Source organism: Portunus trituberculatus, unplaced genomic scaffold (assembly GCF_017591435.1).
Source record: "Portunus trituberculatus isolate SZX2019 unplaced genomic scaffold, ASM1759143v1 PGA_scaffold_502__1_contigs__length_96078, whole genome shotgun sequence".
In the NCBI taxonomy this organism is placed as follows: domain Eukaryota; kingdom Metazoa; phylum Arthropoda; class Malacostraca; order Decapoda; family Portunidae; genus Portunus; species Portunus trituberculatus.
The window spans coordinates 76276-90000 of NW_025541670.1; the positions used below are offsets into that span (position 1 = coordinate 76276).

Below are 13725 nucleotides of genomic sequence, written 5' to 3' on the forward strand. Positions count from 1 at the left end.
GTTCAACAACAGGCCCTGTGCAACATCCAGGGTAAGTTTTTAGATGCTAGGCTGCTATTGTAACATACTTTGATGAGGTATATTCAGTTAGTGAAGCTCATAGATTTATTGCATCCTGTGCTATATTGAGGTAGGCAACGTTTGCATAGAATCAAGAATCTCTCTCTCTCTCTAATTATACTTATTTACCCATGTATGTCTGTAAAGAATAACCATTGTCAAATGGAATAAACTTCTGAATCTCTCTCTCTCTCTCTCTCTCTCTCTCTCTCTCTCTCTCTCTCTCTCTCTCTCTCTCTCTCTCTCGAAATTAAGAAAAATGATGTTATAGTCAAGTTCTGACATTTTACAACTTTATTCCACAGGGGAGAATGTTCAACAACAGGCCCTGTGCAACATCCAGGGTAAGTTTTTAGATGCTAGGCTGCTATTGTAACATACTTTGATGAGGTATATTCAGTTAGTGAAGCTCATAGATTTATTGCATCCTGTGCTATATTGAGGTAGGCAACGTTTGCATAGAATCAAAAATCTCTCTCTCTCTCTCTCTCTCTCTCTCTCTCTCTCTCTCTCTCTCTCTCTCTCTCTCTCTCTCTCTCTCGAAATTAAGAAAAGTGATGTTATAGTCAAGTTCTGACATTTTACAATTTTATTCCACAAGAAGCTGGGCCCTCAAACGCCAGCAAGGCGGCAAGACGGAGGGTAAGTTTTTAGATGCTAGGCTGCTATTGTAACATACTCTGATGAGGTATATTGAGTTAGTGAAGCTCATAGATTTATTGCATCCTGTGCTATATTGATGAAGGCAACGTTTGCATAGAATCAAAACTCTCTCTCTCTCTCTCTCTCTCTCTCTCTCTCTCTCTTTTTTTTTTTTAAACATAGCACATATATTTACATATTCGGCTTAAAATTCCACGTTGGGTATGGAATTATTTAAAAAGCCTATCAATAATTAATATACATTAAGAATATTGTTTTTACATTAATAACTTTCTGAATCTCTCTCTCTCTCTCTCTCTCTCTCTCTCTCTCTCTCTCTCTCTCTCTCTCTCTCTCTCTCTCTTATCCATCAGTTTAATATAAGTATCCTATTGCAATATTTTATTTTTTACTTGACTTCTTGCTGTAGATAATGGCAAGATACTTTAAATTTATAGTAATTATACTTATTTACCCATGTATGTACTTTATAAATGTAAAGAATAACCATTGTCAATTGGAATAAACTTCTGAATCTCTCTCTCTCTCTCTCTCTCTCTCTCTCTCTCTCTCTCTCTCTCTCTCTCTCTCTCTCTCTCTCTCTCTCTCTTGAAATTAAGAAAAGTGATGTTAAAGGCAAGTTCTGACATCTTACAACTTTATTCCACAGGGAGAAAAATCTTCAACAACGGGCCCCTGTGCAACATCCAGGGTTAGTTTTTATATACTAGGCTGCTATTGTAACATCCTTTGATGAGGTATATTCAGTTAGTGAAGCTCATAGATTTATTGCATCCTGTCCTATATTGAGGTAGGCAACGTTTGCATTGAATCAAGAATCTCTCTCTCTCTCTCTCTCTCTCTCTCTCTCTCTCTCTCTCTCTCTCTCTCTCTCTCTCTCTCTCTCTCTCTCTCTCTGAAATTAAGAAAAGTGATGTTATAGTCAAGTTCTGACATTTTACAACTTTATTCCACAGGAAGCTGGGCCCTCAAATGGCGGCAACGCGGCAAGTTTTTAGATGCTAGGCTGCTATTGTAACATACTTTGATGAGGTATATTCAGTTAGTGAAGCTCATAGATTTATTGCATCCTGTGCTATATTGAGGTAGGCAACGTTTGCATAGAATCAAGAATCTCTCTCTCTCTCTCTCTCTCTCTCTCTCTCTCTCTCTCTCTCTCTCTCTCTCTCTCTCTCTCTCTCTCTCTCTCTCTTAGTCATCAGTTAATATAAGTGTCCTATTGCAATATTTTATTTTTTATTTGACTCCTTGCTGTAGATAAAAGCAAGATACTTTAAATTTATAGTAATTATACTTATTTACCCATGTATGTGCTTTATAAATGTAAAGAATAACCATTGTCAAATGGAATAAACTTCTGAATCTCTCTCTCTCTCTCTCTCTCTCTCTCTCTCTCTCTCTCTCTCTCTCTCTCTCTCTCTCTCTCTAAAAAGTGATGTTATAGTCAAATTCTCTCTCTCTCTCTCTCTTTTAGTCATCAGTTAATATAAGTATCCTATTGCAATATTTTATTTTTTACTTGATTCCTTGCTATAGATAAAGGCAAGATACTTTAAATTTATAGTAATTATACTTATTTACCCATGTATGTGCTTTATAAATGTAAAGAATAACCCTGGTCAAATGGAATAAACTTCTGAATCTCTCTCTCTCTCTCTCTCTCTCTCTCTCTCTATTTAAACTAGGTTACATGTGTTGTTCATACCAGAGGTCTGAGACTATGGTATAGTTCAGGCCTATCTTGGCAACAAAAAGAAATACACAATATTTACAGAAGTGAGTCATAAATTGATAATTGAATAATAGTATATAGTTACACACTATCACAGCATTTATTGGTTTCACACTAGCACTTTAGCCACTTGTTCACGCCTCTTTTGTACGCCTGGAGGCATGTAGAGTGGTGTATGTTTGTGTCTTGCACCAGCCGGTTCCACATGCGGCTGTAACGAGGGAGGAAGGAACGGAGGTGACTGTCGGTCCTCGCAAAGGGCACAGTCACAGTGAGGTGGTGGTCTATTAGGCCGGCGGTTCGAGTGTCATGTGTGGGTATGGATGGGGGTGGCAGGCGTAGTGGTGCCAGATGTGGAGTCTGTTGCCTGAGGGCCTTGTACATGACGCACAGGCCCGCCACGTCTCGCCGCTGCTGTAGAGGTTGAAAGCTGAGCTGCTGGTCCTGGTTCCTCATTTGCACCATCCTCTGCGCTCTTTCCTGGATCCTGTCAAGCCCGGCAAGATAGGAGGGTGGGCAGGAGGACCAGGTGAAGTACTCCATGACGGGCCTGACCTGGGCCCTGTAGAGGGACGCTATCCCCGGACCGTCGAGCAACTTCCCAACGCGTCGGACACAGCTCAGCCTCCACGCCGCATCCCTGGCAACCCTCCTCACGTGGGTGGTGAAAGTTAGCCTGCGTCCACTTCCACCCCCAGGATGGAGATAGACTGCTGGAGAGGCAGCCTTTTGCCTTCAAGAAAGAAGGCTGAGGGATGGGCGTCTTCTCGCCGCCTGGAGATGTGCAGGACTTGAGTTTTCTCAGGGGCGAGGGTTATTTGCCAGCGGCAGCTCCAGGATGCAATAACTTGCAGGACAGCGTTGATTCTGTCCACCGTGTTCTGCCGGTGGTTCCTGTCGCTGATGAAGGTGAGGGTGCAGTCGTCTGCATACGCTTTGGCCTCGGGGACTAGTTGTAGTATGTCATTGAAATATACACACCACAACAGAGGCCCGAGGACACTGCCCTGAGGACGCTGGCTTTGATATGGTGTTGGGAGGACGAGTGGCCATCAACAACAGTGTGCAGGGTTCTGCCATGAAGGTAGTCCTCCAGGAGGTGCAGCAGTCCTCCACACACTCCAAGGCTCCTCAGTTTGGCTGCCACTCCCTTGAACCACACTCTGTCAAAAGCACCGGCGATATCCAGGGCAACGACGAACACCTCTTTCCCACTGTCTATCGCGGTGCTCCACTCCGTAGAGTTTAGGAGAAGCAGGTCGGCTGCCAACTTACCCTGCCTGAACCAAAACTGCTTTGAGTTAAGGAGGTGGTGGGCGTCGAGGAAGGCGGTGACTTTTCTCGTGATAAGGACTTCCAGCGTCTTCCCCACCACGGAGAGGAGAGAGATGGGCCTCTAGTTCTTAGGATCCGCCCTGCTACCCTTCTTGTGTACAGGCACCACTCTGGCCTGCTTCCAGAGTGCAGGCCATGTTTGGGAAGTGAGGTATTCCCGGTAGTGCTGGGTGAGTGGAGTGGCGAGCTCAGCTGCACATTGCCTGAGTATGTGAGGGCTGATGTTGTCTGATCCCAGAGCCTTCTTCGTGTCGGTCTTGCTGAGCAGGGCCATCACCTCCTCCATGGTGATGTGCAGGCTGTCCAGCTCAGCAGTTGTTAGCACTGGGATCCTGGGCGGAGTGTTGTTTGGGTGGGTAACACTCATTTTGGTGGAGAAGTAGGCGGAAAATAGCTTGGCTTTGTCCCTCCCTCTCGTCACTACCTCACCGCTCGGTGTGGTGAGTGGGGGGATGGTGGACTCCGTGGCCAGGCCCTGCTGCTGCTTCAAGCTACTCCACCACTCCTTCTTACCAACATTCTGACCTGAGAGCTTTGCAGTCAGGTCAGTCTTCCACCTTTGGATGGCGGCTTTTTGCGCGTTGGCCATGTTGCGGCAGGCAGCTTTATATGACTCACGGTTGGCTTGGGTGCTGCTTGCTCTCAGTCTTCGCCAGGCCCTGCTCTTCAAGTGCGCCGCCTCACGACAGCGAAATCCAAACCATGGCTGATCCCCTGGTCTTGATTTATATGTCTGGCAGGGCACATACTTTGACTGAAGGGACAGCAGGTGATTGGTGAAGGCCTCCACCTGTTCGTTAAGGGTGCCAGTGAGACGATCCTCCCAGTTTGTCTGGCTGAGCTCAGCTCTCAGTGCCTCCCAGTCAGCTCGCCGCCAAAGCCAGTTGGTGCGCGTTGTCGGTTCATCCCTGTCCAGCCTCACTTTCACTGTCGTAAGGATGGCCACGTGGTCAGATGACCCAGGGATACCGAGTGGGCGGCAGGTGACTAATCCCTCTGGCAGATCGGTAATTACTGGATCGAATGAGGAGCCAGAAATATGGGTTAAGTCGACATGGTTAGTGAGCCCAAAATCTGTTAGCAAGTCATCAAATGCCCTCGCCACAAGGTGCTGATTGAGGTCACCAATGATGATGAGGTGTTTGCAGGCTTGCTGGTACAGTAGGGCATCCAGATTAGTGTGGATAAAGTGAAGAGGCTCACTTCCCTGCCACTGAGGGCGGTAACACACACAAAGGAGCACTGCTTCATTATTGTGTGTCCACACCTTAAAAAATATGAGCTCCAGGTGCTCTGGTTTGTCTACTTCCACCACCTGTACAGAGAGAGACTTCCTAAAGCACACGGCAACACCACCAAAAGTGCCATGCGTTCTGTCTCGGCGGTGCCATGTTGTGTAGTCCTGCAGCTGTCCGTAGTTGGCGGGCACCGAGGAGTTTAGGAAGGTCTCCACTGTGGAAATGACGTCAGGGTTGTGAGGCAGCACGTGACTGTGCGTCAGGTCGCCGATGTTAGTCTGCAGACCCTCTCTCTCTCTCTCTCTCTCTCTCTCTCTCTCTCTCTCTCGAAATTAAGAAAAGTGATGTTATAGTCAAATTCTGACATTTCACAACTTTATTCCACAGGGCGGAAAATGTTCAATAACAGGCCCCTGTGCAACATCCAGGGTAAGTTTTTAGATGTTAGGTTGCTATTGTAACATACTTTGATAAGGTATATTCAGTTAGTGAAGCTCATAGATTTATTCCATCCTGTGCTATACTGAGGTAGGCAACGTTTGCATTGAATAAAGAATCTCTCTCTCTCTCTCTCTCTCTCTCTCTCTCTCTCTCTCTCTCTCTCTCTCTCTCTCTCTCTCTCTCGAAATTAAGAAAAGTGATGTTATAGTCAAGTTCTGACATTTTACATCTTTATTCCACAGGGCAGAGAATGTTCAACAACAGGCCCCTGCGCAACATCCAGAGTAAGTTTTTAGATGCTAGGCTGCTATTGTAACATACCTTGATGAGTTATATTCAGTTAGTGAAGCTCATAGATTTATTGCATCCTGTGCTGTATTGAGGTAGGCACCGTTTGCATAGAATCAAAAATCTCTCTCTCTCTCTCTCTCTCTCTCTCTCTCTCTCTCTCTCTCTCTCTCTCTCTCTCTCTCTCTCTCTCTCTCTCTCTCTCTCTCTCTCTCTCTCTCTCTCTCTCTCTCTCTCTCTCTCTCTCTCTCTCTCTAGTCATCAGTTAATATAAGTATCCTATTGCAATATTTTATTTTTTACTTGACTCCTTGCTGTAGATAAAGGCAAGATACTTTAAATTTATAATAATTGTACTTATTTACGCATGTATGTGCTTTATAAATAAATTTAAAGAATAACCATGGTCAAATGGAATAAATTTATGAATCTCTCTCTCTCTCTCTCTCTCTCTCTCTCTCTCTCTCTCTCTCTCTCTCTCTCTCTCTCTCTCTCTCTTGAAATTAAGAAAAGTGATGTTAAAGGCAAGTTCTGACATTTAACAACTTTATTCCACAGAGAGGAGAATGTTCAACAACGGGCCCCTGTGCAACATCCAGGGTAAGTTTTTAGCTGCTAGGCTGCTATTGTAACATACTTTGATGAGGTATATTCAGTTAGTGAAGCTCATAGATTTATTGCATCCTGTCCTATATTGAGGTAGGTAACGTTTGCATTATATCAAGATTATATCAAGAATCTCTCTCTCTCTCTCTCTCTCTCTCTCTCTCTCTCTCTCTCTCTCTCTCTCTCTCTCTCTCTCTCTCTCTCTCTCTCTCTCTCTCTCTCTCTCTCTCTCTCTCTCTCTCTCTCTCTCTCTCGAAATTAAGAAAAGTGATGTTATAGTCAAGTTCTGACATTTTACAACTTTATTCCACAGGAAGCTGGGCCATCAAACGCCGGCAAGGCGGCAAGACGGAGGGTAAGTTTTTAGATGCTAGGCTGCTATTGTAACATACTTTGATGAGGTATATTCAGTTAGTGAAGCTCATAGATTTATTGCATCCTGTGCTATATTGAGGTAGGCAACGTTTGCATAGAATAAAAAATCTCTCCCTCTCTCTTTTAGTCATCAGTTAATATAAGTATCCTATTGCAATATTTTATTTTTTACTTGACTCCTTGCTATAGATAAAGGCAAGATACTTTAAATTTATAGTAATTATACTTATTTACCCATGTATGTTCTTTATAAATGTAAAGAATAACCCTGGTCAAATTAAATAAACTCTCTCTCTCTCTCTCTCTCTCTCTCTCTCTCTCTCTCTCTCTCTCTCTCTCTCTCTCTCTCTCTCTTGAAATTAAGAAAAGTGATGTTATAGTCAAATTCTGACATTTTACAACTTTATTCCACAGGGCGGAGAATGTTCAATAACAGGCCACTGTACAACATCCAGAGTAGGTTTTTAGATGCTAGGCTGCTATTGTAACATATTTTGATGAGGTATATTCAGTTAGTGAAGCTCAGAGATTTATTGCATCCTGTGCTATATTGAGGTAGGCAACGTTTGCATAGAATAAAAATCTCTCTCTCTCTCTCTCTCTCTCTCTCTCTCTCTCTCTCTCTCTCTCTCTCTCTCTCTCTAGTCATCAGTTAATATAAGTATCCTATTGCAATATTTTATTTTTTACTTGACTCCTTGCTGTAGATAAAGGCAAGATACTTTAAATTTATAATAATTGTACTTATTTACGCATGTATGTGCTTTATAAATAAATTTAAAGAATAACCATGGTCAAATGGAATAAATTTATGAATCTCTCTCTCTCTCTCTCTCTCTCTCTCTCTCTCTCTCTCTCTCTCTCTCTCTCTCTCTCTTGAAATTAAGAAAAGTGATGTTACAGGCAAGTTCTGACATTTAACAACTTTATTCCACAGAGAGGAGAATGTTCAACAACGGGCCCCTGTGCAACATCCAGGGTAAGTTTTTAGCTGCTAGGCTGCTATTGTAACATACTTTGATGAAGTATATTCAGTTAGTGAAGCTCATAGATTTATTGCATCCTGTCCTATATTGAGGTAGGTAACGTTTGCATTATATCAAGAATTATCTCTCTCTCTCTCTCTCTCTCTCTCTCTCTCTCTCTCTCTCTCTCTCTCTCTCTCTCTCTCGAAATTAAGAAAAGTGATGTTATAGTCAAGTTCTGACATTTTACAACTTTATTCCACAGGAAGCTGATCAAACGCCGGCAAGGCGGCAAGACGGAGGGTAAGTTTTTAGATGCTAGGCTGCTATTGTAACATACTTTGATGAGGTATATTCAGTTAGTGAAGCTCATAGATTTATTGCATCCTGTGCTATATTGAGGTAGGCAACGTTTGCATAGAATAAAAAATCTCTCCCTCTCTCTTTTAGTCATCAGTTAATATAAGTATCCTATTGCAATATTTTATTTTTTACTTGACTCCTTGCTATAGATAAAGGCAAGATACTTTAAATTTATAGTAATTATACTTATTTACCCATGTATGTTCTTTATAAATGTAAAGAGTTAATATAAGTATCCTATTGCAATATTTTATTTTTTACTTGACTCCTTGCTGTAGATAAAGGCAAGATACTTTAAATTTATAATAATTGTACTTATTTACGCATGTATGTGCTTTATAAATAAATTTAAAGAATAACCATGGTCAAATGGAATAAATTTATGAATCTCTCTCTCTCTCTCTCTCTCTCTCTCTCTCTCTCTCTCTCTCTCTCTTGAAATTAAGAAAAGTGATGTTAAAGGCAAGTTCTGACATTTAACAACTTTATTCCACAGAGAGGAGAATGTTCAACAACGGGCCCCTGTGCAACATCCAGGGTAAGTTTTTAGCTGCTAGGCTGCTATTGTAACATACTTTGATGAGGTATATTCAGTTAGTGAAGCTCATAGATTTATTGCATCCTGTCCTATATTGAGGTAGGTAACGTTTGCATTATATCAAGAATCTCTCTCTCTCTCTCTCTCTCTCTCTCTCTCTCTCTCTCTCCTGTAACGTCAAAAGTGGTTATCGTGTGTTGAAGAGACCGTGTTTAGGAAATGGAGATCATAATATGCTGTTTTGTATACCAATATATAAACAAGTGCTGAAAAGAGAGAAGTGTAAACAGATAGAAGTAAGAAAATGGGACGAGGAAAATACAATGAAAATGCAAGCCTGTTTTGAGTGTACTGACTGGTCTCTACTCATAGAAAACGGAGCGGATGTTAACACCAACTTAGACATTTTCAACTCATATTTCCATTTCTGTTTTGACATGTTGGTACCTTCGAAAAGAATAAAGGTCTTTCCAAACAACAAGCCATGGATAAATAAAGATCTGAAATTGATGCTTAATGAAAAACGTAGACTAGCGCAAAATGGAAATAGAATCCAACAGAAAACCATCCAAAAACAAGTAAATAAGAAAATAACAGAGTCTAAAAAGATATATAAAGAAAAGATCGAAGGTTTATTTAGTACAAATCGGGTAAAAGATGCATGGAAAGGTTTGAAAACTCTTTGTGGGTATAACAAGAAAATGAATACACTTGAACCAGACAACAGCGAAACGTTTGTCAACGACTTAAATTGCTTTTTTGCTAGGTTTGAAAATAGTGATTTTAGTGAAGAACGAAATAATGTGATGAGAGCCATTGAATCGAGAAGAGATGAAAGAATAATAATAACACATGATCAAGTGGTAAAGTCATTAAAACGTGTGAGGGCTGGCAAAGCGACAGGGCCTGACGGAGTGCCAGCGAAGGCACTCAAGTACTGTGCGAACCAACTGGCACCTGTGTTGCACACACTGTTTCAAGCTTCTATAGACCAAGGAGTTGTGCCTGCTTACTGGAAAATGACAGAAATTAAGCCCATCCCTAAAGTTAGTTTTCCTAAAGAATATAATAATTTTAGACCAGTTGCTCTAACTTCTAATATTGTCAAATGCCTGGAGGACATACTGACAACCTACCTTTGTGAAAACACTAACAATGTTATTGACCCTTTTCAATTTGCATATCAAGCAAATAGAAGCGTTCAGGATGCTAGCCTAACTTTACTAAATGACATCAGTGAGCATGTAGATAAACAAAATACCCAAATTAGATTATTATTCATTGATTTCAGCTCTGCCTTCAACACAATGCAAATTCACATTTTATTACATAAATTGATGACAATGAATGTAAACTGTTGTCTCTTAAAGTGGATCTGTAGTTTCCTAACCCATAGACAACAGTATACCAAGATAAATGATGTGAAGTCTGACATTATTATCACTAACACAGGTTCACCTCAAGGTTGTGTTATATCACCAGTTTTGTTCATTCTGTATACAGACGACTGTAGGAGCTTGTTTAGTGATTGTTCCATTATCAAGTATGCTGATGATACTGTTATTACAGGGAAAATTTTTAATGATGATTGTGAGAATTTTTATGCACAGGTAGATTTTTCGTAGATTGGTGTAAAAGTAATTTCTTAGAATTGAATGTAAAAAAGACAAAAGAAATGATAATAGATTTCAGGACAAAAAATCAAGTAACACCAGACAATATTATCATAAATGAGGAAATTGTTGAGAGAGTAGATAATTTCAAGTACTTGGGATATGTGATTGATAATCAGCTTAAAGGAAAGGAAAACACTGACCTGGTGTTCAAGAAATGCAATCAACGTCTTCACTTCATGAGATTGCTAAATAACTTACATATTGATAGGAAGATCATTTCTCTCTTTTATAAGTCAATAATCGAATCAGTAATCAACTTTTCACTGACCACATGGTATGAGAAACTAAGAAACAAAGACAAAAATAGGCTTAATAGAATTGTTAAAAAGTCAAGGAAACTTGGGGCAGATACTGAACCACTGGAAAATTTATATCAAGAAGGTGTTTTAAAACAGGCTAACAAGATCATGCAGGATGACACCCACCCACTACACAGTTGCTATAAGTTTTAAGGTCTGGAAGAAGGTTAGCACTCCCACAACAGCGTACAAACAGGTACAAGAAGTCCTTCGTTCCTATGAGTATTTTACTTTTAACAATGCAAATCCATGAAACATGTAATGATTCACCCTTATGTCAAGAACTTTTTTAAGTATTCACAATTTCTGCTTAATCTATCTCATTACAGAGTTATATTTGTATAATTATATAGGTGTATGTATGTATGAATTAAGTGTATTTGTATGTATGTGTAAAACAGTAATAGTATGTTTATGCATTCATTCATGTGTTTGGACATGCAAGTGTACTCAGCTTGTTGGCGATTATACTATACAGTACTAACTCTAATGTACTATTTTCTTTTTTATATCAATCATTTACAATCTGATTCTTATGATTTTTTATTGTTACTATGAGCTCAGTACCACAAAGAATTTCATTTTGTATACTACTATGTTACAATTTGATAATAAAGTTATCTTATCTTATCTTATCTTAAATTAAGAAAAGTGATGTTATAGTCAAGTTCTGACATTTTACAACTTTATTCCACAGGAAGTTTTTAGATGCTAGGCTGCTATTGTAACATACTTTGATGAGGTATATTCAGTTAGTGAAGCTCATAGATTTATTGCATCCTGTGCTATATTAAGGTAGGCAACGTTTGCATAGAATAAAAAATCTCTCCCTCTCTCTTTTAGTCATCAGTTAATATAAGTATCCTATTGCAATATTTTATTTTTTACTTGACTCCTTGCTATAGATAAAGGCAAGATACTTTAAATTTATAGTAATTATACTTATTTACACATGTATGTTCTTTATAAATGTAAAGAATAACCCTGGTCAAATGAAATAAACTTTCTCTCTCTCTCTCTCTCTCTCTCTCTCTCTCTCTCTCTCTCTCTCTCTCTCTCTCTCTCTCTCTCTCTCTTGAAATTAAGAAAAGTGATGTTATAGTCAAATTCTGACATTTTACAACTTTATTCCACAGGGCGAAGAATGTTCAATAACAGGCCCTGTGCAACATCCAGGGTAAGTTTTTAGATGCTAGGCTGCTATTGTAACATATTTTGATGAGGTATATTCAGTTAGTGAAGCTCAGAGATTTATTGCATCTTGTGCTATATTCAGGTAGGCAACGTTTGCATAGAATAAAAATCTCTCTCTCTCTCTCTCTCTCTCTCTCTCTCTCTCTCTCTCTCTCTCTCTCTCTCTCTCTCTCTCTCTCTTGGTCATCAGTTAATATAAGTATCCTATTGCAATATTTTATTTTTTACTTGACTCCTTGCTGTAGATACAGGCAAGATACTTTAAATTTATAGTAATTATACTTATTTACCCATGTATGTGCTTTATAAATGTAAAGAATAACCATTGTCAAATGGAATAAACTTCTGAATCTCTCTCTCTCTCTCTCTCTCTCTCTCTCTCTCTCTCTCTCTCTCTCTCTCTCTCTCTCTCTCTCTCTCGAAATTAAGAAAAGTGATGTTAATGGCAAGTTCTGACACTTTACAACTTTATTCCACAGGAAGGAGAATCTTCAACAACAGGCCCCTGTGCAACATCCAGGGTAATTTTTAGATGCTAGGCTGCTATTGTAACATACTTTGATGAGGTATATTCAGTTAGTGAAGCTCATAGATTTATTGCATCTTGTGCTATATTGAGGTAGGCAACGTTTGCATAGAATAAAAATCTCTCTCTCTCTCTCTCTCTCTCTCTTTTAGTCATCAGTTAATATAAGTATCCTATTGCAATATTTTATTTTTTACTTGACTTCTTGATATAGATAAAGGCAAGATACTTTAAATTTATAGTAATTATACTTATTTACCCATGTATGTTCTTTATAAATGTAAAGAATAACCCTGGTCAAATGGAATAAACTTCTGAATCTCTTTCTCTCACTCTCTCTCTCTCTCTCTCTCTCTCTCTCTCTCTCTCTCTCTCTCTCTCTCTCTCTCTCTCTCTCTCTCTTGAAATTAAGAAAAGTGATGTTATAGTCAAATTCTGACATTTTACAACTTTATTCCACAGGGCGAAGAATGTTCAATAACAGGCCCCTGTGCAACATCCAGGGTAAGTTTTTAGATGCTAGGCTGCTATTGTAACATATTTTGATGAGGTATATTCAGTTAGTGAAGCTCAGAGATTTATTGCATCTTGTGCTATATTCAGGTAGGCAACGTTTGCATAGAATCAAAATCTCTCTCTCTCTCTCTCTCTCTCTCTCTCTCTCTCTCTCTCTCTCTCTCTCTCTCTCTCTTGGTCATCAGTTAATATAAGTATCCTATTGCAATATTTTATTTTTTACTTGACTCCTTGCTGTAGATACAGGCAAGATACTTTAAATTTATAGTAATTATACTTATTTACCCATGTATGTGCTTTATAAATGTAAAGAATAACCATTGTCAAATGGAATAAACTTCTGAATCTCTCTCTCTCTCTCTCTCTCTCTCTCTCTCTCTCTCTCTCTCTCTCTCTCTCTCTCTCTCTCTCGAAATTAAGAAAAGTGATGTTAATGGCAAGTTCTGACACTTTACAACTTTATTCCACAGGAAGGAGAATCTTCAACAACAGGCCCCTGTGCAACATCCAGGGTAATTTTTAGATGCTAGGCTGCTATTGTAACATACTTTGATGAGGTATATTCAGTTAGTGAAGCTCATAGATTTATTGCATCTTGTGCTATATTGAGGTAGGCAACGTTTGCATAGAATAAAAATCTCTCTCTCTCTCTCTCTCTCTCTTTTAGTCATCAGTTAATATAAGTATCCTATTGCAATATTTTATTTTTTACTTGACTTCTTGATATAGATAAAGGCAAGATACTTTAAATTTATAGTAATTATACTTATTTACCCATGTATGTTCTTTATAAATGTAAAGAATAACCCTGGTCAAATGGAATAAACTTCTGAATCTCTCTCTCTCTCTCTCTCTCTCTCTCTCTCTCTCTCTCTCTCTCTCTCTCTCTCTCTCTTTCTTGAAATTAAGA

General features: G+C 39.4%; 2 protein-coding genes across 2 annotated transcripts in view; one reads left to right on the forward strand and one right to left on the reverse strand.

The window, feature by feature from the left end:
• Positions 1-3851: 3851 nt before the first annotated feature.
• Positions 3852-6126, reverse strand: LOC123500869. The gene is made up of 2 exons (XM_045249456.1): positions 6123-6126; positions 3852-5242 (listed from the first exon to the last, which is right to left on the reverse strand). Exons 1-2 carry the CDS (start codon positions 6124-6126, stop codon positions 3852-3854), a joined length of 1395 nt encoding a protein of 464 aa, XP_045105391.1.
• A 197-nt stretch (positions 6127-6323) lies between these two features.
• Positions 6324-13725, forward strand: part of LOC123500870 — a 9569-nt gene continuing 2167 nt past the window's right edge. Inside the window, exons 1-9 of the mRNA XM_045249457.1 lie at positions 6324-6357; positions 6677-6718; positions 7153-7222; positions 7676-7717; positions 7969-8006; positions 8563-8604; positions 12253-12294; positions 12762-12803; positions 13286-13327. Of these exons, the coding sequence (XP_045105392.1) occupies positions 6324-6357; positions 6677-6718; positions 7153-7222; positions 7676-7717; positions 7969-8006; positions 8563-8604; positions 12253-12294; positions 12762-12803; positions 13286-13327 (394 nt within the window). The remainder of the gene's footprint in view (positions 6358-6676; positions 6719-7152; positions 7223-7675; positions 7718-7968; positions 8007-8562; positions 8605-12252; positions 12295-12761; positions 12804-13285; positions 13328-13725) is intronic.